This window comes from Sparus aurata, chromosome 24 (assembly GCF_900880675.1).
Source record: "Sparus aurata chromosome 24, fSpaAur1.1, whole genome shotgun sequence".
Lineage (NCBI taxonomy): Eukaryota > Metazoa > Chordata > Actinopteri > Spariformes > Sparidae > Sparus > Sparus aurata.
In genome coordinates, this window is record NC_044210.1 from 9,530,883 (window position 1) to 9,558,622 (window position 27,740).

At 41.6% G+C, this 27,740-nt stretch overlaps 2 protein-coding genes across 5 annotated transcripts; one reads left to right on the forward strand and one right to left on the reverse strand.

Annotated features, from left to right (window-relative positions):
- On the forward strand, positions 1-27,740 carry txndc16 (thioredoxin domain containing 16). 4 transcript variants are annotated; one of them, XM_030409738.1, is made up of 21 exons: positions 1-254; positions 15,443-15,537; positions 15,621-15,800; positions 16,488-16,570; positions 16,666-16,739; positions 16,904-16,978; positions 17,098-17,219; positions 17,456-17,546; positions 17,935-18,103; positions 19,318-19,487; positions 19,605-19,665; positions 19,757-19,901; positions 20,082-20,228; positions 20,333-20,392; positions 21,431-21,626; positions 22,757-22,893; positions 24,511-24,595; positions 24,766-24,907; positions 25,581-25,768; positions 25,865-26,055; positions 27,274-27,740. In XM_030409738.1, the coding sequence occupies exons 3-21, from the start codon at positions 15,644-15,646 to the stop codon at positions 27,495-27,497; spliced, it is 2,517 nt and encodes an 838-aa protein (XP_030265598.1). In that variant the 5' UTR covers positions 1-254; positions 15,443-15,537; positions 15,621-15,643; the 3' UTR covers positions 27,498-27,740. The 4 variants fall into 4 exon arrangements, with proteins under 4 accessions (XP_030265598.1, XP_030265600.1, XP_030265597.1 ...); XM_030409737.1 differs by lacking the exon at positions 1-254 and adding an exon at positions 14,933-15,327; XM_030409740.1 differs by lacking the exon at positions 15,443-15,537.
- Positions 1,856-14,446, reverse strand: gpr137c (G protein-coupled receptor 137c). Its single transcript, XM_030409741.1, has 8 exons — positions 13,337-14,446; positions 7,192-7,241; positions 6,892-6,999; positions 6,651-6,789; positions 5,934-6,083; positions 5,209-5,334; positions 5,004-5,128; positions 1,856-4,843 (listed from the first exon to the last, which is right to left on the reverse strand). The coding sequence occupies exons 1-8, from the start codon at positions 13,709-13,711 to the stop codon at positions 4,558-4,560; spliced, it is 1,359 nt and encodes a 452-aa protein (XP_030265601.1). The 5' UTR covers positions 13,712-14,446; the 3' UTR covers positions 1,856-4,557.

Below are 27,740 nucleotides of genomic sequence, written 5' to 3' on the forward strand. Positions count from 1 at the left end.
GCAGTGACTGCTCTCACCTGGTCAGCCACCTTCAAGCTCAAACTCAAATTGTAAACAATGGCGATAAAGCAACAGAGCTGAAAAATGCCCCACCATTGCCCACGTCAAAGAGAAGAAATAAGAAGAATGATGAAGAAAAGTAGTGTGAAAAGAAAGAATTGGTCCAAGCCAGAGAGAAAACTAGGATAAATGTCTGAGCGTCATTTAAGAGGTGGAGGAGCTACAAGATTTGTGAGAACTTTTCTACTGGACAGGTAAGGACCACTAATTGATAAATGTTTTAGTCTGTGTTTTAACCACAGGGCTATGGTGGCGGGGGTTACAGTAATACTCGCAATTGCGCTTATCGCTGTATAATGTTGCAGACGAGCAACGTAGCTTGTTGCTAAATCTAGCTTGTTAGCTTGTATGCTAACTCCGGTGTTGAGCTTTAACTTTATGACTACTGGTTAGCAAAAGTGTCTTTCAAGTGACCAGGCAGTTATAACGTTAGTTTGTGTTCAGGACGGTCTGATGTGGTTGAATTGGTTTAGAGAAAGAACATTACTCATGCTTCAGAAAGGCAGCATTGTGATGACGATCACCTGAATGATTAACGTTACCTGGTAACTCGTCTACAGCGATGTGAGGAATATTGTTTGTTACTCAGGATATCTACAGTGACTCGCCATCATACACTGTCATTGTTATTTAGTTGTGTTGGTCAGAAATAGAACAATCTGGGCTTATGTTGTTGTTATTTTGAATGCCCCATGCTGGTTATCTGGCGTCCTTTGTTACCATGGTTACAAGCCTGAGGCGCTGTGAAGGCTGCAGCAGCAGAGAGGCAGAAGGAGAGAACTGGGAGCTGTATCCATCTTTATGTCTATGGCTGTATCATCCAAATATTCTGGCTAAGTCCACTTTTTTCTCAAAACTCCTGACCGAAGCTTTAAAGTTGTAATATGTAAGAATTTCCCCCCTGGCTAATATATACCCTACACAAATAGGGGGCAGCATATCACAAACTGACCGCTCACTGCTGCTTACTGTAGGTTTTACATTAGGAGTTAAAAGACCCGATAAAATAAACGTCAAATAACTTAAATGATACACTACATAACACAAAATAATGACCGTGGCTGCTCAATAAAATTTAGCCCATATTGAGGCTACTAAATTGCTAAAATGTTAACAGTATCAATTTGTATAGAAAGTCTTGTTACATATTGCATTTAAATTATATACATATTCTCAATTACGTACTGTTAGTATTTAAAGTATCTGATGAGCATGTGATTGTAATTTGTAACTGGATACTTTTGGTGTATTTGTGCCCGTCTCAGATTGTCTCTTAATACATGTTAAATTCAGCAACAACAAAAAAAGAAAAGTAAATTAAGCGATCAGTCATTTACATCCAGTATATCTGGAGGCCTGAATGTCTTCACATGGGCAGGTATATTTATGTCTCAGAGAACAGCAACAAAACTTGGCCATGTTTTGTTTGCACTGGACCGGCCAGCGTTTGTCCCTGACCTAATTCGGAAGTTCCTCATAAACTTGTTAACTGTTAAAGTCTGCCACATGACCCGCTGCAGGAGCTGACTCCTGTGATGAAGCAGCAGTGTACTGATCTCATTTAGCTACACTTCACATCAGTCTGAGTTGTGTTCGGCGCAAAACTGTTAGGTAAAGAGGCTCCATGTGACAATGTGTAGCACATGAGCCAGTGGACCATTTGTTTATTGCTGGCGGAGAGCAACAGAAGCTAGCGTTAGGTTGGAAATGGAGTCTGCCGTCTGAAGGCACTCAGAGCCACGAAGAAACATTTTTTGCAACCCTTCCAGTGACCGATTTACAAACTCAGTTCAGCTTTGTCTTAAAAACAGTGCAGTAGGCCTTTATTTCAACACGGTAGTGCTTTTTCTTGCATACATCGTTAGTGATCTGTCGCACGATAGGTTACATTCAGTATGGCCACGAGTAAAACAATCCATAACATAAAAACAATTCACTGCCTTTTTTGAAAGCAGAAAGAGCGAATAACATTTTCACAAAAACAATAACACACTGGAAAGAAAATATGACACTTGAGTTCTTGCACTCTGATGCAGAAGCATGCACTGCGGATGTTAAGTTTTTCTGCAATAGGAGAACAGCTGGACCCAACACTGAACTTCATTTTTCATTAATGTACTACAAAGTGTTGTTGATACAAGTAATGTTTTTCTTTGTTTTTCTTGTATGAAGTTAAAGGTTGCATGGTCATTTACAGATTGAGCTTCATGACAGCTGAAGTACCACTTTGTGTTCAAGAACATCACGGTAGCATTTTTTCTTTCGGTCAGTTTTGGTCTGAGAACCGGGTTATATATGAAAAAGTTCCATCAAAGAGAAACACCGCTCACAAGAGAGCTGCAGTCGGTCGTGAGAGTCGGAAAGTTTGTGAGATCGTGAATATTGATAGGAGAGAGGGAAAGTGATGAAAGGAAACAATACAATCTGTTAAACAATAAAAAATCAATGTAAAAATTCTTTTTACAAAAGCATATTAATCTTCAAGAACGAAAATCTAAAATAACACACATACCGACTCATATTGTCACTTCACGCACATGGATTAGGAATCGATTAACCTCCGAGACACACAAACAATAAAAAAACATACATCATCCAACCATTTCTTGTGCAAAAATATTTTCCGTAAGGAATTAAACTACTAAATATGACAACATGTGATGGCACATTGATATTTCCTTTCTCAAAGGATAAATAGTAAAATATATCATACAGACGATGACTGAAGAAAGTACGTAAAACAAGTAGGAGATGAAATCCTACGTTCAGGCCCGACGCCTTTTCTATGAAGGTCTTCTAAGTGCAAATTGTTGCCTCACAGCTCACAGAGGATCAGATTACAGGAAAGGTTTTTGGTCAAAAAATACGATTCTGGGAGCCTTTCATGCTGTTAATGAACAATCCAAGAGCTGATGATTTTAACTCCAATGTTAAATATAAATGATATATTGTTACTTTGAGCTATTACATATTGTCCAAATGATGCGGGTACTGCAAAGAAAATCTAGTAAATGTTTTTATAAGTCCAACATTCAACATCTTGATGCTGTAAGGAACTCCTGTCTTAGGTTTTCCCATCGTTTCCAATGTAAATGCAGGGAAGGTAAGCAGGATTTGGCTGCTGTTTAATATTTTTATCCAACAGCAGTGGCACGTTCTTGTTAGTAGATTTTAATAAAGCCTGAGTCTGAGACCTCAACTCAAATGGTGAAACCGGTCACCCACCATGAATTGTGTTCTTTTTTTAAATGCGTTTGTTTGATGTAACTTTTCTTACACATTTACACATTGAACAAGCTTGTGCTATTCAGATATGGCAGCTACATATAAATTTCACAAATTTTTTAACGGCTGTAAGCGGTTTACATGGATGATATTTGCGAACACTGAGATAAATTGACCAGTATTTGTATTACGGTAATGAGAAGTGTAAAAAGCTTATTTTACATGTCAAACTAAAGAAGATTCCAGTAAAGTACGACTGACATGGCAAGCTAAAGTCTAATGCTTGCTAACGGCATTTTTCAAAATTAACAATCATGTTTTCACCAACAATATTAGATTACCAAATATGTGACGGATGGAATTTGAAAAGCATTTGTATTTCTGTTTTATAAGAGTTTTCTTGATTAAGCAGATTTTGAGTTTAAGCTAGCTGTTGGTGTTTGGCCAGAAGCTAGCTCTCACCACTACAACAGCTGATGGCAAATTAGCAACTGCTAATTCCTGTCGAACATAACCACACCTATAAGTGAGAAACACCATGAAATGCCCTTTGCAGATGCATATCATTTGGTTTTCATTATCAGAAGTCTTTTTGAGGATTGAGGATGAAGCTAGCAGGCAAGCATCCTTCACTGTTCTTTTCTGGCCTAAATTACCCTTTTTATGCTAGTTACAATGATTGTATCAGTCACACAACCCATTTTTGACAAATAATAGTTTGACATTCGCCAAGTGGCTAATGTTTTTGTGTCCGGAAGTGTTGACCGACATCGCAGTTTCAGCACTAGCCATGTTAGCTTAATTAGCTGCTAGGCCTCCATGGCTCCTGTCTGACAAGGATTGTATGTTCCATAGTAGTATGATTGAATGAAATTAACAAGGGAAATGGGGGAAAGGATGATGAGAGCAATGATTATCTGGTCCCTGATAATTCCAGTCTCTGGTCTTTGTAGTTTTACGTACATTAGCCGTTTAAGTGCTAAAACTCTTAATGTCCGTGGGCTGCGCTTTCTTTCATTCTGGTCCAAAAATGACGAAAAGTTCAGATACTCTGAGTGGAAAATGGGACTATATGTGCCATTTAATGACATTGGTGTCATTTATTTCCCACTTGCGGATGCCACCCAATTTCTCTGGAAGAATTCGGCTGACCAATTTTTAGGCACGACCCCAGAAGTACCTGCTTTGACACCACAGAAAGCGAAAAGGTGACAAAAACACGGGGAATTGTTAGTTATTGGTCTTTTTTATATATTCTACGATGGACTCCGCTCAATTCTGTGGGGTGCAGAAGTACGTCTGCGACCCGCAGTAATAATTCTGTGGCGTCGAGTAGAAGTTACTGTGATGGTGATGGTGGTAGTTGTTGTTCTGCGGGGTGGAGTAGTAGTTGTGATGGTGGTGGTTGTGACTCTGGATGTTTCCGTAGGCAAAGAGGAGCGGGGCCGTGGACGATGGTGGTTGCTGGGCAGATGCGACGCCCTCTGTCAGAGTCCCATTGCGCTGGATGGCGCCATACCAACTAGACGTACCCAGCTGAGGAGTGGTGGAGAGGAGACTGAGAGGGAATTGAGAAGAGGTGTTGAAGAAGGATGGAGAGGACAGGGAAAGTAATTTAATCAGTGGGAATATTGATTTACAACACAGCTTAAAACCCAAAGATAAGTTCAACTGATTTGCTGTTAATACTGCACTTGACGGTATGTGTGCATCAGTACCTGGCCCGATCGTTCCTACTATTAACGCTTCTGGACAGGTCGTCATCACTATCGTACCGTCGAGGGTTGTCAAAGAAATAAGCTCTGGAGCTGAAACTGTGGCTGTTGATCATCCCTCCTGGAGCCTGAGACACATATAATGTTTTGGTTGTGTTACAGCTCACAGATTATTGCTGGCATTTGTCGTTTTAGCGTGTAGTTTTACCAGGTTTTGGTTGGGTCTCTGGACTCGGAAGAAAACCACCACTAGGCTTGTGGGTAGCAGTTCCCAGAAGAACAGAATGATTCCGAACACGATGTAGGCTTCACCGCTGATCTCCTGCACATCGGCCTGTAACACACATAAACACTGGACTGTTTTATTGAGAACCTTCAAATATACTTGTGTTATATTGTAAGGTTAAATAAAATTAAGGTAGACTATAATTAATGAGAAATGTAGTATATGAAGCGTACTGTGTAGGGTAAATATGGGTAAAAAGCTTGGTACACACACTCATAGATGCACACACACGATCAGTGAAAGGACAGAATAATGAGATTTTGGAGTGACAGCTGGTACACAGACGGATTAAAGAAATCATTTGTAATGTCAGATTATGGCCACACACACACATAGTAGATGTCTGCTTATGTGTCATGTATCCAACACACAAACACACATGATGGAACCCTTTAAAGTGGGCTGTCCATCTCCAGGCCTGAACCATGATGTAGGTCAGACACACAGACACACAGACACACACACACACACACACACACAGGGTTATTTATAGCCAAACAAAGCCCTTTACCCCACTAAGCATTGCTTCCCCAAATCTCCTAAAATGGATTGTGCACACACACATGCACACATACACTGGGTACTGGGGTTTCTGGCCACATAAATGTGTATTTTCCACCTATAACTGAATACACTTGGAGCAGTACCTGATCAGAGACACTGTACCAGCCGTAGTTGAAGGGACTGGGTCTGTCCTGTGGCGACAGGGCCACCACCACCAGGTTGTAACAGGCCCTGGACGTGTAGAGCAGAATGACCACGGCTCCTATGGCCGTCGCCTGACACACTGATGTACCCTGGAGGAAGAGTGAGTGTGCTTATTACAAGCTCATGCTCATGTAACAGTCAGCCATCGGTTGAATGTCAGAAATGGGCCACAGATGTGATTCACCGATTTAAGTGAGGCCTCTCCACGACCAAAATGACAGACTGTAGGCCAGGGATGAAATTTTGAGGGAGAGAAATTTAAGCTTCTGTATTTTTTTTTGCATGATGGTAACATTCATGAGTCACCATTACAGCTCCAAGTGCTGGGTATCGTTCAAACATGATCTTTACCAGTGGAAATAGACGCGTTTAAAGCAGTGTCACTGTGAGAGTATCAGTGCATTTGACAGGTTTTCACCAAGTTTAAGCAAGCATAATGCTTACCTTCAAAACGTAATGTGACTGGTAAACACTTTCCAACATTTCAAGACTTCTTACAAACCCTGCATACTTTGTGGAATATGTATTTAGCAACAAAATAATACCTGAGTTTATTTAGTTTCAACACCAACAGCAGTGCAAGAACCTCAGCAAAACCTCAGCAAAATACAGTCTAAAATTAGCAACAAATTATGCAAGCATGGTGTTTTCTGTACCTTGGATTCAAGGTAAACGTTGGCAGAGGACATCTTGGCAATCTTGAAGATGCAGACAGCAAGAGAGACGGCACACAGGACAAACAGACTGTCGTTGATCAAGACCCGGGCCAGGACTGCATGTCTGACACCCACGTCACTGGAGACATGAAGTACACAGACAATTAAAAACCTGTTCTGTGGGAGCTAAATGTGACGATGTAAGGAGAAAATGATTGATTAGTGCTGGTTGTTTGTTCACCTCGGTGACTCAGAGCGCTCCAGAGCTCCTTGCACTAACAATGCACACGTCAAATTCACCACCAGGAAAAAAATACTGAGACACAGGAAGAACAAACGCAGAGGAACCCTGGAGAGAGACAGAGAAGAAAACAGAGAGAAAACAGTGAGAGGATAGCCCAAAAAGGTGACTATATTCATAAACAACAGCTGATTAAAATTCATGGTGTTAAAGCTGCAAACAAGGAAAATAAAGACCGTCTGGTTATGGTTGTGTTATGTAGATACAGACGGATTCAACAAAGTTGCAGGGCAGACTCACTTGTATTTGGTGAGCTCTGGGGAGTACTTGGCTTTAGCCTTAAACATCACCTGAACGAGAAGAGAATAAAAATATCACCGCACACATATTAAAACACATTTTCAAACTCAGGTTCATATTGCATTTTTTAAATTTCACATTAAGGCTCATCTGGAGACACATTTTTACGTTTTCTAGGGGAGAGATTAAATAAATCCACAAAATAACAACATGTTACCAATAAAAAGAGAGATCAGAGGAGAGGAGTGCGAACTTAACCGCGCCTGAGGAGATTCCATTTACTCAGCACACACATTCAAACAACACTAGAAAAACAAAACAGCCAAGAAGGAGTCCACATTGTAGCATGTAGTATGTATGTTTAAGGATAAAGTGTGTAAGGGTTTTAGTTCAAAACATTCAGAAAATTAACTAAAATAATCAACATAATGTGAGGAAATAACAGTTTTGATGATACGTCAAAGAATGCGTTGAAGAGATCTCTGTTGAAATGAGTGTGCTAACTAGCTAGCATCAGGCCTGTAAAAAGTCTTTCTCCCAGCAGTCCAAAGTTCTTTGAATAACGGTGTAAACACCAACACTCCCGTGTTAATTTGCTAGCTGCACTGCTAATGGAGCTAACATTAGCTACACTCATGGATGTTTAAAATTAATACAGTCAACAGCAGTGACCAGCTATTCTGCTCATGCTGCCCCGATTTGTTGGGAGTAGCAGTTCAAGGCGGCCGATTCTTTTGTATCGAACCTTTAACTGGCAAATTAAAGTCAGACTTAAATGATAAAAAGTCTGGACTGCTGGCTGCACAGCTAACCAAGCTAGCAAGCTAATCGCAGCTACAGTTGGCAGCAGTTAACGTTTTACTTTAACACGCTGCCTCCCATCTGTTTTGAGTGTAAGAGAAGTGTGTATATTTCATGTGAATAATTCAATTTAAAAATGCTAAATGATTTGCATCCATTAGTCCAAAATAGCCTACTACACTTGTATCCAGTAAGAATGTAATTTGCATTCATCATAATGGAGGTTTACCTTAACATTTGTACCTTTTTTTTTTATGAGAAGTTCCATTCAGTATGCTGTAAAATAAACTGTACATTTGTCTGCTCCAAGCTGTACACATGACAAGGCCATTGACCTGTTGGTAACAAGTAAGAAGTGATGATGCCAACAGTAACAATGCTGACGTCAACCGATGTAAGTTCTGTATTTATCATTTACTGGATGCTATCCGTTAACCAAATTGCCCCTTTAAGATAATAAACCTTTACTCTGTCAGGGCTAGTAAAGGGATAGCAACATTGGAAGGATCAGTTTAGCAAAATCTCTGCTGGTGTTGTGTATTGTCATATTGCCTAATCCTGATAATAGACTAGGAGACGATAGCCAAAGGTTTATATATGCTGCACAAAATCATCACTTAACCCACCGCCTTGCTGCCAACATGTTATCAGTTTTGACCTCAAATAACTATACACAGGTCTGATTTACAAAAGCTGGGACACTGGCCTCAAATTATGTAGTTCACCCACATCTTAGAATGACCTTCTGCTTTTGTAAGAGTGTAGTTTACTCAGTTAATAAGAAGCACAAACAGGAGGACAAATACAATACAATCTGTGATCGGCCTGCTCAAAGCCCTTTATCCATCAGACTCTGATAAATGATGACATTGATCCTTTTTTATATCATGTATGTGGCGAGGCCACAGAGGTCGTTGGAAATTGCTCAACATTGTCAACAAGAGTTTGAACACAAACAAGCACTCAGAGAATCTAGGCCAAGAGGAGGTCATTTGAAACCTCGCAATGAAGCAACAAGTAAACAGAAGCCCTGACAGATTACAGACTATGTGTCCGATACAGATGTGTGCATCAACAATCTATGAAGAATTTAACTTAATTAATATTGTGTCTTCTAGTGCCGATGATGAAATGAATACTGTTTTTTATCATCATTATTTGCTTTGGTAAGAAGGAGGCTAGAAGTAATAATGGGGAAGTAAATCACAGGTCGGGTCTGGACTCATCCTGACTCATCAGAAAACACACGACGTGCAAGTATTTCCACACATGCATGTGTGTGTCAGGTGACAGGCCGTGTCAGGGTGGCATGGTGTTATATCAGCTTTCTGCAGTTTCAACGTTAAACAGCGCTGTTCAGTTATAAGGTGTGAACTGTGCTGTGACTGCCGTGGAATAAAGTATTAATCACTATCAGCTGTAACTATCAGACAGATTTTTATTGTGCTTGTGCTCAGGCAGACTAGCAGGATCTAGAGTTCAGTTTCTTGGGACAAAATGTAGGTTATGATACTTACTTATCAAGCCACTGTTCATTTGTGGCAGGAATGTCAATAAGAACTCGAAAAATTAGTCAATAAATCGATTAGTTGATTTACAGACAACTAATAATCAATAAAATGTCATTTCAGTCCTTTTGCAAGAATGTTGTATTCTCTGGTTCCAGCTTCACTGATGTGACTATGTGATGCATTGCTTTGTCATTTAAAGCGTAGTAAACAGAGTATCTTAGTGTTTTTGGGCTGCCGGCCAGATAAATTAAGCAATTCAAATGAATCGCATTCAATCGATGATTACAAAAAAGTGATCGTCATCTGCAGCCCTAAGTTGAATTTGATGAGTCAGCGAGGCTACTTCCTGTTACCCCCTGAATTAATCAAAATGCAGTGCAGCCTCATAAATTCATTAAGAGTTTGAAACTGTAGTTCCAAACCGTCTCGGCTTGTGTCTCCTTCAGACAAAGCAATCTTTATGTTTGAGTGACTTGTTTTTCTCAGCCTGTAGTTGTCACATGATCACACACAAAAAATAACAGCAATTTTGCAACAGGACGCCAAATGAAATCTTGTTTGGACACATGAATATCAACCAAGTCTAAATTTGAGCATTATTTATCAGTTAGAAATGTCTTTATTATAGTGCCGCTATTAAGTCAATCCATGTTCTTTCTCCTCAGTGCCAGGTTCCCTAATAATCCGACACATCATCCAAGTTCACAAATGATTTAAACCGGCATTAACTGGTTTTTGAGGCCACCATGAGATTTAAACACAACACTGACATGTCTTAAGCTTTGTGATTGATATGGTGAACTTGTTAGCAAACAGTGGCTCATCCAGCAGATGGAGTGGAAACCGGTTTGTGTTCACATGGCAAATTTTAATTGAACATTCAATCTCGTTTTAGCTCCATTTTTGGTCCCCACCACACAATAAAAAATGATCAGTTATAGCTTCTTTTTAATCATGCTTTCAGTAGGAGTGGTCCTTTTTTGATTGATTACTTTGATGTAACTGAGACTTTTAAATCAGTTTGTTATACAACTCTTCAATGTGCCAGATGAGTCGGGAACAATGGCACTGCAGCAGGTCAGGATGGTCGAATTCAACTGTGAAAATCCGATGTATTACTCAGGTCTGACCCGGCTAGACATGAAACCACAAGCAGGAAAAAGTTTGTTCACTGAGCTGACCAGTCACATGGCTTCCTCACATAGATAGAGGGACATATTTTTAAACATTTAATGACAGGTTCTGATGATATGGAAGAATGCCATTTTGTTGTTAATGGTGGGAAAGAAAAATCGGGCTCGTTTGGAATAGAGGAGTGTTGCTGAGTTTAAACTGGCCACAGATCAGCTAATGGGCTCCAATGTTTATTCAGCAGTCATATGACACCGCTGGCTTCCTTACCTAATCTCCACTCAGTCAGTTGGACGAGCTTCCTTTCTCCTCACACCCCTTACATGTGATTGAGATACACACTGGGTTTTCCTTTGAGGCAGTGATTGAACTGCTGGTGTTACCAGCGAAAAGTCTCAGAGCGTGTAGGTGTTTTTCTGACAGAGGAACAAACAGGTTTTTGACATTTGGAGTCGGCCGGTGTTAAACAAGTGTGACTTAACAACTGTGTCCACACCGCGCGCACACAGTTTGTGACACACGCCTCAAATAGGAACATTTGCTTCAGACTTATTGAATAAAACACATCAACAGAGGCTGGGACTTAATGCAACACAGGCTTTTAGAGAGGGAGATGTGAACATCTGTCACCCCGGGACATGGACTGAGTCAGTATTGCAGAGCTTTCAAATCACCAGCAACCCAAAGAAACTGCTCCAACTCAGGCAACCCACACGAATATAGGACATGTAGGCCGGTGGTGACCACAGTGACCACATTTCCCCATTTGGGAAAGAGGAAACACTGGCTATTACAGAACCCCACAAGCACAAACTTGAGTTTCATGTTACTTGGCTAGGAGAAAAGACATGTCTTGAGTGTTACACATTGGTTACCCACAATACTGCACTTTGACTGGCTTACAGAAATACTTAGAAAACGTGTTAATTTGCCTCCTTTACGAGTTGTTCATAAGACATCTTTTAAAGCATTTTTTTTTTTAAATAAGATGCTTCAAAAGGCCTTGTTTATACTACTACTTACTAAATGACAGGAACTTTTCATAGCTTACAGAGCCTTTAAAACCAAAGGCAGGGATGTCACAGACCAAAAGACCACATTCACAGCGCGGAGGCATTTTCCCCTGATGTTGCGAATGCTAGGATAAAGACCATCCTGCTGCGGTCTAGCTTGCAAGTTGTACTAAATATAGAGAATCTGACAAATTGTTATCATTTCACCACTTCCCAACAGACAAGCAACTATAAAGATGACAGGTAGAGAAATCTGGAGGGACATTGTGCCATATTTAAAGGTAAAACAACATATATGATAGCATGTTAGGTAACGTTAGCGTTCCATCGCTTCCTAGCTAGCGTTACTGTTTCATTACATTCTGTGCGTTTCACTTTCAGGCTTAAATAAATAAGATTTATAAATTAATTGTAAATTAGAATGAAGTCATGCTTTTCCTATCATACTGTGTAACACTAACAAATGGTAATATTAGCGAAGAATGGCAGAATGCTAACATTAGCTGTCCAGCAGAAGTTAATGGGGTAATAACCAAATATGTTGTTTATAAGTAGTCAAATGATGAAACAAAAATGTGTCAAATTGCCTTAGTCTATTGACTTGTAACCTGGAACACAGAAGTGTGACATCTGATTACAGCGTTTGATTTTTCCACGGTGAGCATGACGTCAGAACAACATGGTTGCCATGTGAATGTGGTCTATAGCTCATGAACGTGCCTGCGCAAACACAACAGACAAACTTCAGCCACTGCTATGTAATCTTATTTGCCAACAGTCAACACAGCGAGTGTAGGCCGATAAATCAGTGCATCCCCTTCTAAGTATGAAGCTATAGGCAGGAGACGGAGAACTTAGCTTAGAATAAAGAATAGAAAAGATCACATCTGTGAAGCTAGAAGCAGCTAATTTATTAGATTTCTGCTTGAAAAACTGCAAGCATTTAATAAATTAACAATATAGTTGCTTATTTTAATATTTAATGTTAAACAAACTCAGTGTTTCAGCTGTAATTTTACCCAACATACCTGCTGGCCTATGCCAAACCAGCACTGTCAAAGCCTCATGGGAGCTGTAGTTTTTGAATAGCTGGACATTTATCTGCTAAAATGAAAAACGGGACTGCATGATACGGTCACATAAATGATACTGTGGTTAGATAACACTACAAATATTACCACGATGACGATGTGACATTTGTTCAGGTCAGTACCAAACAGACAAAAGACCTTCTCCTTCATCTGGAGAACAAGATTTGTAGGCGAGGACATCTCTGCAGCACCACAGTGATGTATCATAATGCTCTTGGACACTCTTTATAAAACTGCGGCCTCTTGCTATTCGGGTATTGCAAATATTCCTTGGAGAGCATTCGCCAACAGGGTGTTGGTTAATGCTGGCACCAGGAATTCAGCACACTGGATTAACAGAAGTCCTCCAAAGGATACAACAGAATACTATCTGCTTATAGGGAAGTTTAAAATGTGAAATCATATGAATACAATGAACATTGCAGTGTCAGCTGTTTTATGAAATCAGGTCACACACACACACACACACACACACAGACACTGCCATCATCTCACACACACCTCCTCCCTCTACAGACACAGACACACACACACAGACACACACACACCTACACACACACACACACACCTACACACACACACACACACACCCAGTTACCTGTGTGAAGTAGAGGTTGAGCAGACAGAGGGTGAAGAACTGCAGGCAGACGGGGCAGCAGTAGAGCAGCCAGTAGGCCAGAGGCTGCAGCTGGTTCGCCTGCACCACATTTTTAAAGTAGAAAGAGAAGAGGGTCGTCCTCAGCGCGGCCCACAGCAAACACAGAAACAAAAACACACTCTGGTAGCTGAAGCGCTTGTGTCCGTAGTGCAGAATGAGCCAGAGCTGCAGGTAGACGAAAACAAACAGGAAAGAGTAGAGGACGGTGTAGACGGTGGTCAGACTGAGCTCCAGTGTTGGGGAGATGGCAGCTCCATGGGACTCCTTCAGTGAGGTAAACAAATGGGACTTAACCTCCTCTCCTGCTGAAAACATCTCCACTGTGGGCTCGCGCTAACACATGGGATGCTGGGAAGGCGAAAACATTCAAAGTGGGTCAGCCCTGGGCTAAATTCTCCGCGGATGACAAAAAGACGGAGGGTATTCGGGGGAAAATTTGCGATAAAAGCAGTTTATTCTGAAAAGAAGTGGCATATTGGAACTGCGCTGGTGCTCAAATCCGGTAGGTTGAAGACGATTTTGGGTGTAGTTTTTAAAAAGCGTGAGGTCCAAAATAGAAGGAGGGACAGTCAGAAAACAAGAGAGGTCCCCCTGTGAATCTCTGCAAAGCTGCTCTCTGCAAAAACAACTTAAGGGGGGAAAACCTCCAGATCAGCTGTGATGCAGTTCTAGACCCGCCCCCTTGTTCTCAAATAAAGTGGCAACTGGCTTCGCGTCGGCCGCCATCTTGGCTCACCACCAGGATCATTTTCACGTGAAACAGCTGACTCCAGAGCCACGGATTCTAGCCAGTTTCCTAGCTAACTCTCCCAAGTGAAAGACGTCCTCACACCCACTTCCTGGACTGAGCCGCCTCATTGGTGAAACCCGCCGCCCAGCCTCCACAGTTCTCCCGCTCCATTGGTTTATGATGATGTCAGCTGTGGCAGTGCCCGCCCTCTCTGAGGCCGTGACTGGCCATTTGTTCAAGACAAAACTGTTCCCCGATTGTATTGGCTCGAAGATGCACGTGGGCGTCTCTCGCAGAGAAAGAGGCATCAAAACAACATTTTGCAGACGTTTACGTCAAGTTACTAAGCAACAACCAGCATTTACGTTAGAGTTGTGTTGCCTTCAAAATAAAAGTATAAAGTTATTCAACATTTTTTTTAAAACAATTATTCTACATCCGTCCCATAAAAGTCATTTTCTGTCTAGATAGAGAAACAACAGCACTGAGAGTTATTTTTCAACAATAATAACTATGCCTTTCAAAACTAAAAGGTTGTTAAAAAGGCCTATAGCAGAAATTTGGTGTATATCATTTATGTTGTAAATAATCAATCAAATGTAAAGATTCGTGGACACGAATGGCCTTTTCTTAGATTTCAGAACATGTACCTAGCTTAAAACTTTTCAAAGTAGACTATAACTTATACTTATATAGCTGTGTTCTCATCACACTAGCGATTCTTATCATATAATTTTCGTCCTCATTCTGACTACGCATAACATATAGCCGAGCGATCAAATTTTATTTTGAAAAGATAGCAGGAAATACTATAATAACTACATTAGCTTTAAAAATGGACCGTCAGGTTCTATGACACATTTCAAAATGTCATTGCAGCTTGCCGAAATATATTTTTGCCAACTTGCTTTTACCAAACACTAGCTACCTCTCCCACAGACATATTCCGACATGTATCTCGTAAATGTGCAGGTGTTAGCGTGAGCTAGCTATGTGTTGCTATGGGCGAACATCCATCAGTGCATCTGTGATGCAGCTAGCTAGGCTAGCTAATTAGCTAGCTAGCATTAACTACATTCCTTAGTTAGGAGATAACGCCATTTTTTTACTTTTTTTTCTGGACTTTTTACCTTTGAAGGATAGGCTGCTGCTTATAATTCGCAGCATAATGTCTGTATGTCCTTCAGCGGATTTTACTGTGGTTTGTAACGTTTGTGCCACTAAGAAAGACAAAAGTTGAAGTTTAACCTCACTTCTTCAGGTAATACTCTGCTAGCATCTTGGTAATCACTGCTTTCTTTTTTTTTCTCTCACAGCTCATGTGTCCATATTCAGTCGCATTTAACGGACCAACAACCCTGAACCATTTATAAAAATTATAAAAAAATTGTGAGGGTCATATGAAATACTAGTGAGTATATTGTAACCCTTCCTGTCATCCAGAAAGTACCATCTATCTCTGTCGACTTTATAACAACACATTTCCTCCCACAGAGAGCAGAGTCTGTTCCTCCACGATGTGGTGGCTGTGCATTGCAGTCTTCCTGTTGTGGATGAGGTCAGGAGGATGCACAGAAAAAGCCAACACGTCAGACCTGATTGAATACACAGCTGCAGATTTCTATGAGAAACTGCATTCTGGGAAGATGATGTTCATCTATTTCGAGCATCAAGGTAGGCTGCCCACTCTGTCGTAAAAGACAAGAAAGCTAGCTTTTTTCACACATTTCCTTTGGATTACACATTAATCGGTAATGTAACGCATTTGTGACTATGTAGTAAGTTACATTTGCGTCTCAAGACATCTCAAGTAGTTTTAAGATACACCAAAAGGCAAGGTATACTGTATATATAACCTAAACTAACCAGATTAAGCATCGACAAATAGACGTGCAATGACTAAAAACTATGCAAAATTGCTACGAAGAGAAACAGAAAAGCCACAGAGATGCACAAAACTACCTCTTAGAGATGTGCAAAGACCAAAAAAGATGCAAAATTACACCAAAGAGACAAAAAAAACCACAGAGACACACAAAACAACCTCAAAGAGATGCAAAATAGCTACAAAGAGACAAGAAACGACAAGGAAATGATGCAAAACAACGACTGAAAGACACAAAATGAGGGAAGCAACCTGAAAGAGATGCAAAGCAACTGGAATGAGACACGAAATGATCACATTAAGATGCTAAACAACTGCAGAAATCCAAAATTGCCAAAAAAAGATGCAAGTCAACTACAAAAACACATAAATCAACCACAATGAGATGTAAAAAACTAATACAAAGAGATACAAAATGTCCACGAAGAGCTGGACACCTGCTTATCGGGTATAACAATATTTCCCTTTTCATCCAGTTTCTCCAACCATCTCTCTCTTCTTGGTGGAGTTGGAAAAGTCTGCTGACGCTCTGCAGGATTATGGGGTGCTGGTCGGCAAGGTAACAGTGTCATGTGCTCCTTAAAGTTGCCTTAAAGTTGAAGTGAGTGGTCAGAGAGGTGGTAGTTCACTACACTTTTTGTTCTTTCTGTTCAGGTCAACTGTAATAAGGAGCTGGTGCACACATACTGCACAGAGGAGAGGGAGCTGCACACAGCTTTTCTGTTCAGGTACGTTGTGTTGACATGAAGATGTCACCGGTGGTTAGGCCACAAACAACCACGAAGGATATCACTCTGAAAAGGGTAAACTCAACTTAAAATCAGGAATTTATCACAACAGACATGGAAGACATATGTGTATGTATGTCGGCATTGTCTTTAATCTCCCTCAGGGGTGGTAAAGAGTTCTTGGGGTTTGATCTGGACACCGTGTTTGACGTCAACTCCATAGTCTCTGAAGTCTTGTTGTAAGTAAAGAGCACTCCCTCAAAATGAAAAAAATGTGTGACGTTACCCTATTTAGCCTCGGAGATCTACTTGACCTTTAAAAAAACCGCATCTCTTTCTCTCTGTCTTTATCCTCCAGTGCCATTCTGCGTGAAGAGGTCATGTACGTCCACACAGACTCCGACCTCCTAGCCATGGAGAAGGCAGCCAGAGGGAAGACGGACATTGTTCTGGGTTACGTCAGCAGTCTGGGAACACAAGGTATCAAAAAGGAGAGAATGTGGTTATACGGAGGCAGGCGAGATTGAACGTAGGTGACTGTGGGGTCAGTGCTAGAAATGATCTGGCTAATGTAATTAGGGACTGATTAATGACTCATGGATTGTACTGTGTAAGCTGGTGACTCCTGATGGAGATGCAGATTGTCTTATCAACTGATTGACCTAAAACTACTAATCAAATTAATTGCGTTGTTTCTGCCGATTGTATTACTTTAGAGCACAGATCGATAATGGAGACAGCGTACGTGTACGGAACCAAATACCAGTTCATCCTCATAACTGGAGGCCCGGTCTTGAAGCACTTAGGGTAGGTTCTTTCTTTATTTTTTTTATGTATAGTTAAAAACTGATTGTAGGTATTTAGACATGCCATCTGCTACTCTTTATTTATCTAGAGATTCATGGGTGTCTCTCTCTTAGATTTTGATGAAGTAACATTTGAAAGACTACCTGGGGAACGAACAGGCTGAAGTCACGGGTCGAGTCGTTTCTCAGCTTTATATTTTCTCATGGATGGGTTATTGAACAGGCCTAGCAGACACAGGCCCTAGGTGTCAGGAGTCCAGCCTCAGAGTCTCAGATTGAATGTATTGGTGAAAAGAAACAAATGTGAGGTAAAAGCTGTCTTGCCTGCAGAGAGAAGTATTTTTGACTAGAAAAGTTGTATTTACTGCGCGTCTCTGTCTTTGTTTCAGCGTGAATGAGTTTACTCACTCGTCTCGAGTGTGGTTCCTCCACTGTAGAGTTCGAAGCGGGTTCACGACCCCGATGACCTCTGAGCGCTGCCCTCTGACACTCATGAGGAAACCCCTGTCCACCCTCAGCCTCCACTCCTTCCTACAGCTCATGGAGGCTCCACTAGTGGTCAGTATCACATAGATAAAGATACACCGTGGCATACATTCCGGCACCTTAAGTCTTTCAACTTAATTATCAGAAAAATGACATATCAAATCACAGAAATAATGCAAATCTTTTATGTCAAAATAGTTCATTAGTAATTTTCTGTCCATTGATATATGACCAATGTCATTTTCAGCTCAACTTTGATTAAAGATGTCCCAAATAAACGTATTTGATAGATTAAAGATTAAATACCAAACAAAGTTGAACTTAGTGGATTTTTAAGGTGCAAGATAAAGAGAGATAAGGAGCAGTTTTAGTTAGAGTGATCAAATTTAAATAATGGGTAATTTAAATTATGTGTATTGCGTGGGCGTTGCTGTGAGGCGTTGTACAGTCTAATGGCACCAGGTAGGAATGATTTCCTGTGCCGTTCTTTAAGGCAGAGGGGTTGAATGAGTCTGCTGCTGAAGCTGCTCGTAAGCTTGTCCAGAGATTCGTGGAGGGGGTGAGAGACATTGTCCATGATCACCAGCAGTTTTGCCAGCATCCTAGTTATCATTAATTAGTTTATTTAGTCTGTTTGCATCCTTCACTTTGATGCCCACACCCCAGGACACCACAGCGAAGAAGATGGTGCTCGCAACAACAGACTCATAGAACATCTGGAGCATCCGGTTGAAGACATTAAAGAACCTGAGCCTCCTCGGGAAGTAAAGCCGGCTCATGCCCTTCTTGTAGACTGCCTCCGTATTTGTGGTCCACTCCAGTTTATTGTCCAGCACCACATTCAGGTATTTGTGTGTATCCACCATGTCGACGTCTGTCCCACTAATGCAGACTGGAGAGGCTGGGGGCTTGTTCCTCCTGAAGTCCACCACCATCTCTTTTGTCTTCGCCACGTTCAGCTGCAGGTGGTTCTCCCCACACCATTTAACAAAATTGCCGACCAGGTCCCTGTACTCATCCTCCCTCCTACCTTTTACACGCCCCACAATGGCCGTGTCATCAGAGAATTTCTGCAGTTGACACGACTCACTGCGGTACTTAAAATCTGTAGTGTAGGTGGTGAAGAGGAAGGGAGACAGCACAGTTCCCTGGGGGGCTGCCGATGTTGCTAATCCGACAATCATTTGATATAACTTTGTACCAAAAGTCAGCAAAAAAATTAATATCTTAAAGGGAAAAGTGACTCAAATGTATTAATTGCACATTGGTTGTCTCTTCGCTGCCAGTCTGAAGTTTACGACGACCCCTCCTCGGTCCAGCCCCCCCAGTTCCCCTACCAGCAGACCCCACAGGTCTTCCTGTTCTCTCGTCCGGCAACCGAGCACCTGGACCGGGACACGGCCACCACTCTGGCCTGGAGAACCCGTGGCCTCGCACTGCTTGTGCTCGTACACAGGTACACATCATGGGTGGGGCTTTGTTTTGATATGATTTTTTGTCTAGTAAAACATTCAGAGTCATGATTTATAGTTGTCTCATATATGTCTGTTTGTGTGTGTATATCTGTTATCAGACAGAGTCCTGCAGTGAAAACCCCTGATGAATATAATGCTGCTTACAGGCTGAATGAAAAGGTCTGATGGTCACTGAAAGACAAACATACAATGAAGCGTTGGTTTTACCTGTTTGTTTTACTTTATTGTGTATGTGTGTGTGTACTTGGAGAGTTCAGAGGTGGAGTATTTGACCTTACATGACCTCGATGAGGTGATGGACCTCGTCGCAAACCAGGAGAAAGAGGAGGAAGATGAGGAAGAGGAAGAGGAGGACAAGGACGTGGTGGATGACGAGGAGGAGGATTCACGTTTTGGTGAATGTCTGATTGTAAAATGATGAGAGTGAAAGAGACAAGTCAAACAGCAGCAAAGGAGGGAGGAGGTGTGTGTGTGTGTGTGTGTGTGTGTGTGTGTGTGTGTGTGTGTGTGTGTGTGTGTGTGTGTGTGTGTGTGTGTGTGTGTATTTACTGTATCTAATGTGCATCTCCGTCTAGGTAAGCTGGACGACGAAGTTGCAGAATCTGTCTACGAAAACCGAGGCGACATGACGGACATGGACTCAATTACCCAACTAACCTCTGACAACTTCCACGCCGCAGTAGCTCAAAGCAGCCTGACAGTGGCGCTCTTCTACCTCAGATGTAAGACACACTCTCCCAACTGTCTTAAGACGGAGGGGAGGCAAATGTACATGAATTCAAATAAATATGCATGAAGTTAATTGTAGTTTTTCTTTCACCACTAGGGGATGCTGTTTCCATGGCGTTCCTCAACTCTTTCATTGAAGTTAAAGAGAGACTTGCAGGTAAACTGAAGACCCCATATAAGGAGTGATTTTGAAAATTTGACCCTGCACAATTTTAAATCTTGTGTCTGGATGTGGTTCCAAGAGTACCAGTGTTCCAGGAATATAAGTACATACTGATGGGACATTCTGTATTTGTATCATTTTTTTGCAAATTAGCACCATTAAAGGTATGCTGAATTAACTTTTATCAGCTCCTGTTTGTAGTGTCCAGGGGATGGATGTAAAACTATCACTGGAACAGAACACGTAACCGTCCCGTTCACCGCACACAGCGCCTTTTCTTCACATCACGTCACTCTCACTCTTTAGAAACCTCTGCCTTAATGTGCAAAAACCAGGCATTTGCTCAACTCTGATCTAGGAAGATACTTCTTTGTCTTTGCTCAGTAATTCACTGTAATGATGTATTTATTTTAGTAGTTCCTTCTGCAAGTCAGTCAAGTAGGGCTGGGTATCACCAGGTACCTCATGATACAATACCATCACAATATTTTGCCCTCGATAACGATAATATCACGATGCAGCGATTCTGCGATAATCGACATATTGCAAGAAATTTCATCCATGATACATCACGATATCTGTGTCACTGAAGAAATTCAGAATTTATTGACTACACTGAATCCATTTCACAGGAATTACAAAACAATGTCAATAGATTTCACATGAATGACAGCCAAGTAAACAAAGAGTATATTGCACAGTGTCTCTTCTTAACACACACTCACTACAACTATTATTAAATATCTATATGTGTGGGTTTCAGAGCTGCTTAAACCATTTTTTTAAATTTTATTTGGTTGTATACCTATGTTTGAATAAAGATAAAGCTGTCCTCCGAAGAGGGGTGGTGGTGGTGGGCCAAAAAAAAATAAAACATTTATTTATTTTTTTTTACATTTTTAAATATCGATATTTGGCACCAGTGTATCGATAATGTACCTCAAGATGAAATATCGCGATATATTGTAGTATTGATATTTTGGCACACCCCTACAGTCAAGTCAAAGTTTGCCTGATTAATAATTCCTCCAGGTTCCTCGGTCCAGATGAGCGCGGTTGACTGTGGGGAGTGGACCGACCTCTGTGCAGCACAGCCCGGCAGCTCCCTCCCGATGCCCTTTCAGCCGATCACTTCCTTCCCCAGCGTCTTGCTGCTGCGCCCCAAGGAGACGGCCCAGCACTACAGAGGCATGCTGGGTATTGAGGCGCTACATCGCTTCATCATGATGTGAGAAGGTTTCTAAGTATCCACAGACATGAATATGACTTTGACATGTGTCTTCTCTGACTCTGGAGGAAGAAAAAAAATCCCCTTGATGATGTAAAAATTATGTCATCAGGGTTCAGCTTGGCACTCGACACTACAAACGGAAAGTTACAAAAAGTATAAACTGAAGTGTGAAGATGGGAGTATCAACCGGGCAGGAAGGGAATCAATGAAGGCGTTATGAAGTTGCATCATGGAAAATGTAGGATCCAGTGTTTTTGGATGAAAAGTTGACGGATCTTTGCTTCTGCTGCTCAGATTTTGATCATCTTTTTCTCTAATGGGTCTCTTGTGAGTATTTATGGAAGCTCTATATTAAGTTTATAGTCTACTCCTTTGAAACAAAGTGCAGAGTGCAGCAGTAGAATAAACAAACTGTACTGTACATCTAAAGATATCATATTTTGGTGCTTCCTAAATCCCCATAGATTGTAAAGAAAATCCAGGGAAGACAGAATGAACTTTAACCTTATTAAGGACATAAAATTGTTCCTGAGAACAGCAGCCAATGGCAGTGGTTTACAGATAAAAGATTCAACAAAATGCAAAAAAAAACATGATTGTATCAGAGAGATGTAGTGAAATTTAGATTATTGGACAGATCAGAACAATCAGATTACAGTGTTTGGATTACTGGTGAGCGTCTTATGTCTATTAGACCTCACTGACCTTAAATGAATCAGTATTTATCTGCACTGCTGCAAATAAACACACACAGGAAACACACTTGTATATGAGCTTGGCCATCTAAACAGCTGGATACAATAAATCCATGTTGGGGAGCTTTTATAAATACATTTATGTCTGAATCCTGGAGTCATTGCTTATATTGATGTGCAGTCATGTTTTCTATAAAAGCATTTTGGTCCTGTAATCACGGGGGGCTCAAGCCGTGCTTCTCTGTCATCATGTGTTGACTGAGGAGCGTCTCCTCGGAGCAGAATGAGACCAATACGGCAAAAATGTTGTGCATGTCCTGGAATGCCTTAATTTCTGTACCTTCAACCTCCGCCAGATCCCCTGTACTCATTAGGCTCTCTTGCCTTTTATACTTGTGTTTATAAATGCTTAATTTTCTGTTCTTTAACCAGGAGCCACCAAGCTTCTCCTGTGCTACTGTCCACCCAAGAGGAAGTGACATCATTCCTTCAGGACGCGCCCCACACTGAGCTGGCAGGCTACAAGCCTGACAGAGTACTGGGACTGTTCAAGACACAAGCACACACAGGTAGAAGGCCGTAGTGCACTTTATGTTAATTGATTATTTTGCAAAATTCTCAAATTGATAGTGATGCCTCAAATAAGTCTTTTCAAAGAAGCTCCCGCACACTGGATCAGCATCACTAAACCTAACATTTCGTTCCCTCTGGACCATCTTCAAGAGTGTTTCAAAAGACTCTTGATAAAAGTCCAAGTGTCTGTTAGTGAAATGTTAGTATTACTAAAGTAATAATAATGAATTGTTAATATGCAGATTTTGAACATTTGAACATAGTAAATGATAGGGCTGTAACGATACACGTATTGAAGCGGAAATCGCGACACTCAGATCCACGAACCTGTCTTGCGCTGTGAGAAGGCAGAATCGCGACACAACTTCCAGTCCAGATCCAGCCCTATGAGCTGTAAGTAACGCCACATTAACCCCGCAGCGGTTGTTTGCCAATTCTCCGCCGTTGTTCATTCACACAGAGCGAAACACCGCTGTAAAGACGAACCGCTGCGTAATTCAAACAGAAAGCCGGTGCGGCGGCTCATAAAGAGACATGACGGTACAGGTCATGATGATGACGTGTGTTTTCAAGGGGTTTCCCCGGTGTCTCCCCTGTCAATCAAAACCAACGGAGACTGTCTTCCGGGGTAAAGTTCACTGAAGGTTTGTATCGAACCGTGGGTCAAAAATCGTGATACAAACCGATTCGTGAGTTTGGTGTATCGTTACAACCCTAGTAAATGAAAATAATAATATAAATTCAAAACAGCAAAAAGAAAACAAAAGTACTAAAATTGTAAACAGGCAAGAGACAAAAGCAAAAGAATAAAAAAACAAGTTAACGGAAATAAAGAGATAAATACACATTCAGGCATGAAACCCTGGCTCATTATCTCACTTTTAATTAATCCAGCAATTGTTTCTCAGTTAGTCGAGATAAGTTGTATCTGAGGCTTGGCTTGAAGGGAAAATTGTTGTATATTTTTCTAAGGGGTGTGTTCGTCCACTTGTCAGTACTTTACTACTTCCTGAACTTCTGGGATTCAGGAAGCTCAGTTTGAATGACAGAAATGTGAGTTCCCCCGACACCAAAACACCACACAACACTTCTACTTATCACATTTGCGATCCTGTAAGATCAGGAAGTAAACAGTGGAAATTCAGAGTTAGTTTCTAAAGTACGCTACCAAGAATGTGTTTGTTGATGTGCTCTGGCAAATGATGAGCCAGGTTTTTCCCTCTCTGTGTTGGCACCCCCACTGTGTCAACAGACCGACTCTGTTCAGGTGATTGATGGAGCTGTGTTTTTCACACGTTGCTAGAGAACTAAGCTTTATTGAGTTATTTCTTGCAGCAGGATGGTGGAAGTGGGGCTGAATCAAAAGAAAAAATGGGTCACTGACTGGCATCATTTTGATCAACAATGGAGCTCTGTGGCACAGATGAATAAGACACATCAGTCTTTAGACAGACACAAAAATACTTTAAAACAAAAGTATGAATCTTAATGAAACTGCAAACACGAGGCAGACCAGGTTGCTCTACAACCTTCTCTCTTTGAGACCCACTGACCTGTCCATTGTCCTTGACATCAAACGATGATGTATTAGTGATGTTTCTCTGTCTTGCCAGGCGTATCACTGTTTACCGAGGCAGCAAAGTCATTGAGAGGAGAGGTGTTGACTGGACTGCTGACGGATGGGCTGGCAGAGAAATGGTAACGGTCTCGACATTCCTGTTTCAAGGTTGTGTCCCTGACAGTCACCTTTTGAGAGCTTCACTTCACTTCACTTGTAATTCGCTATTCACTTGAATTTCTTTGAGTTTCGAAGAATTCACATTTACCGTGTTTTAAATATTGATTTAAGTTGTGTGTTTGCCGTGCAGGGCAGCAGAGCACACAGCGGATCTCCCTGCTGTGTTTGTGTTTCCATCTTGGAGGACACACACTCATCCCCTCTCTCTGCCCGCGTCCACTTCTGCCGACGAGCTGCTCTCACACATTAACACTGCACTGCTGCATCCACTGGTAAAACAAACTGTGTGTTCATGCTGTCTCATAAAGTCATGTCTACATAGAGAAAGACTGAAGGAAACAAAGATGCTTTTAAGTTTAAAGTAAATACAGCCAAACATGTGAATGCTGGCGTCTGTCAGCCCACACTGCGAGCCTATCTCTGTTTAAATCTTGTGAAATGACATAGCCATATATAAATGATGTGGACGTAACTTCCTGGATGTTGAGGTTCACAGTATGTCACAGATAACGAGGCCCATATGTTGGTTCACAGAGTTCGGACGTGGTTACCTCAATACATCCAGGGAGAGAGTCATGAGTCACGCCTGAGTTTACACTTGCGTACTTAAACAAATACAGCGAGCTGACGTGGAAACAGATCTTTAATGCAGACGTTGCTCAACAAGATGAGTTCAGCTCGCCCTTTGAGTGTTTATTATGCTGTTTCAAGTTAATTTATAGGCTCGTGAAGTTTAATCCTTGAAAAGCACCAGCCAGGGTTGAGAGTCTAAAAACGAGTGTTCAGCCGATAACAAAATCTTCCTTTTGGTGGTGCTGTTGTCCTCAACAAAGCACCTATTACTGTCTCCCTTTCAGCCGCTCTGTCAATGCTTTATTGCACACAGATGCTATATGAAATCAGGGGATTACATTTTGACACCTCGTTTGTTCCGTTTTATTTCAGCCTGAGCTGACGGTGGAGAACCTGCCGTCCTTCCTCTCCCTGGGTAAAGCCCTCCTGCTCCTCTTTGTGGGAGAGGAGGAGGACGAGATTGGGCGGAGGCAGAACCAGGTGCTGGTGGAGGAGATGAGAGGAGTGGTGGAGTCGGGACGCGGGAGGATGGAGCAATACCTGGCCTGCTGGATCCACCTGTACGTGCAAATTCAACACTCTCATCTTTATTATCTTCTTTCATTTATAATCTATTTATGATATTAATGGATGTATTGTGTTGTTCTGTGTTCCAGTGGCCGTACTCCAGCCGGTATGTCCGTCCTGGGGTCGTACCTGGGCTCTATGCCACCCCTCCCTGCTCTGGTCCTCACCCATCTACCTTCTGGGGATGAAATCTACCAGTACTCCCCCAACACCCCCATAACAGCCCCCTCTGTCCTACAGTGGCTGCAGAGGGTCGAGGACGGCACTGAGTCACCTGCAGGTAAAGAGGAGGAAGTGCTAGACGGCAAAGAGATAAGTTAAGAAAAAGGCAGCAGTGTTCAGGAAAGAATTGAATATGATAATATGACACGGCAGGTGAATGTGCAGTTTGGGTTTGCAGGCCTCCTTTCATTGAAGAGGTTGCAGCAGGAGTCAAAGTAATGATGCTTTTAACTGCAGAAAGCCCACTCCTGTCCTCAGTGATTGCTTTACTTGCATGCAGTGATTAGGTGACCGTCTGCAGTCGTGACTTTCCCACACACTCTGTAGTGACATTTCCACGGCTGAATGGCTCTGGTCAACGCTCTGTTGGCACAATGGCTGCTGAGTACATAAGATATCCAGATACAGACATATATCAGATGTCACTAGAAAAAGAGTACAAGGAAATACCATTATATTTTGTACAAGACGCATACAGAATAATGGGCTGTGCTCTCAAGATCTATAGAGGTTAAAGGAATATGTCACCAACTTGAAATTGTCATGACCCTCAGACAAGCCTGCAGGATCCGACTTGTGTCGTTCCTGTCCAAGGAATGTGAAGTAATGCGCAGCAGTCTTTGAGTTTGGCAGCAACATGTGTAATAAATGCGAAAGGTCTTTAAATTATGGTGATGATTGTTAAGGTACCTTCAGGCGTTAACCTTTGACCTTTTGAACCCTGCAGTTTGTATAGGTGTTGGCCAGGATGCGACACCAGACTTGCTGTGACTTGTTTTTGTTTATCTGATGCAAAGGATTGTCATCCCGCACATTCCATCCATTCTCTGCAGAGAAACCAGGGACCTGTAGATTTTAGAGATGCACTTTGGCCTTAAGCTTCCAGGTTTTACTTCCTGCGACTGTTTGGCTTGCAAGGCAGTTTCCAAAACACAGCGAGTGTGCGCTTTATCAAATAGCTATGGCTTGTAACGTTAGTAGTATTGAGCTCTTTGTTGCTCCATAGCAAACTTCCTTCACTTCCACAGTGAAACCTGTTCTTAATTAAATGAATGAACCTTAATCCACAGGAAATCAGTGGATCAACTTCCAAATAAAAGAAAATGGATCTCAATAGTAACAACAATAAAAGTAATAATACCAACCATATGAAATGAGTTATCCCTCCAGAGAGAATGCTTTTGAAGAAACAGTTGTTGCATCAGATCGTCATTTTTAATGATGTATCAAGTCGCACGTTGTAATTATAGATCTCCGTCTTGGTCCATCTCTGTAGGGATGCTGGGTGATGATAACTGGCCTCCAGCTGTCGATTTCTATGACTTCCTGAAAATCATGGACGAGCAGGAACCAGACTCTGCCCAGCAACAAACTCCTGACGATGAGGAGGACGTTGAAGATGTGAATGTGGAAGAACACGTGGGGGTAAAAGAGACGACAAATTCCTTCTCCACCTCTTCCACACCTGACAATAACCCAAAGACTCACACTGAGCTGTAACGGACCGGATGGGAGAGATGTGACACTAGCTTTTGATTAAACATGATTGTATTTTGATCTGGGCTTCAGTTTTTTCTTCTACTGATATCATACTGGCTTATAATATGTTTGAAGGCATACTTGCTATTCATGTTTTCTCAATCATCAGAGCAGTTATGCTGTTATTTTTTCTTCTTGCATTATATCTTATGGTGGTGTAACTGTTCTTTCTTCCCGTTTATAAAATCAAACCAGGTGTGGAAA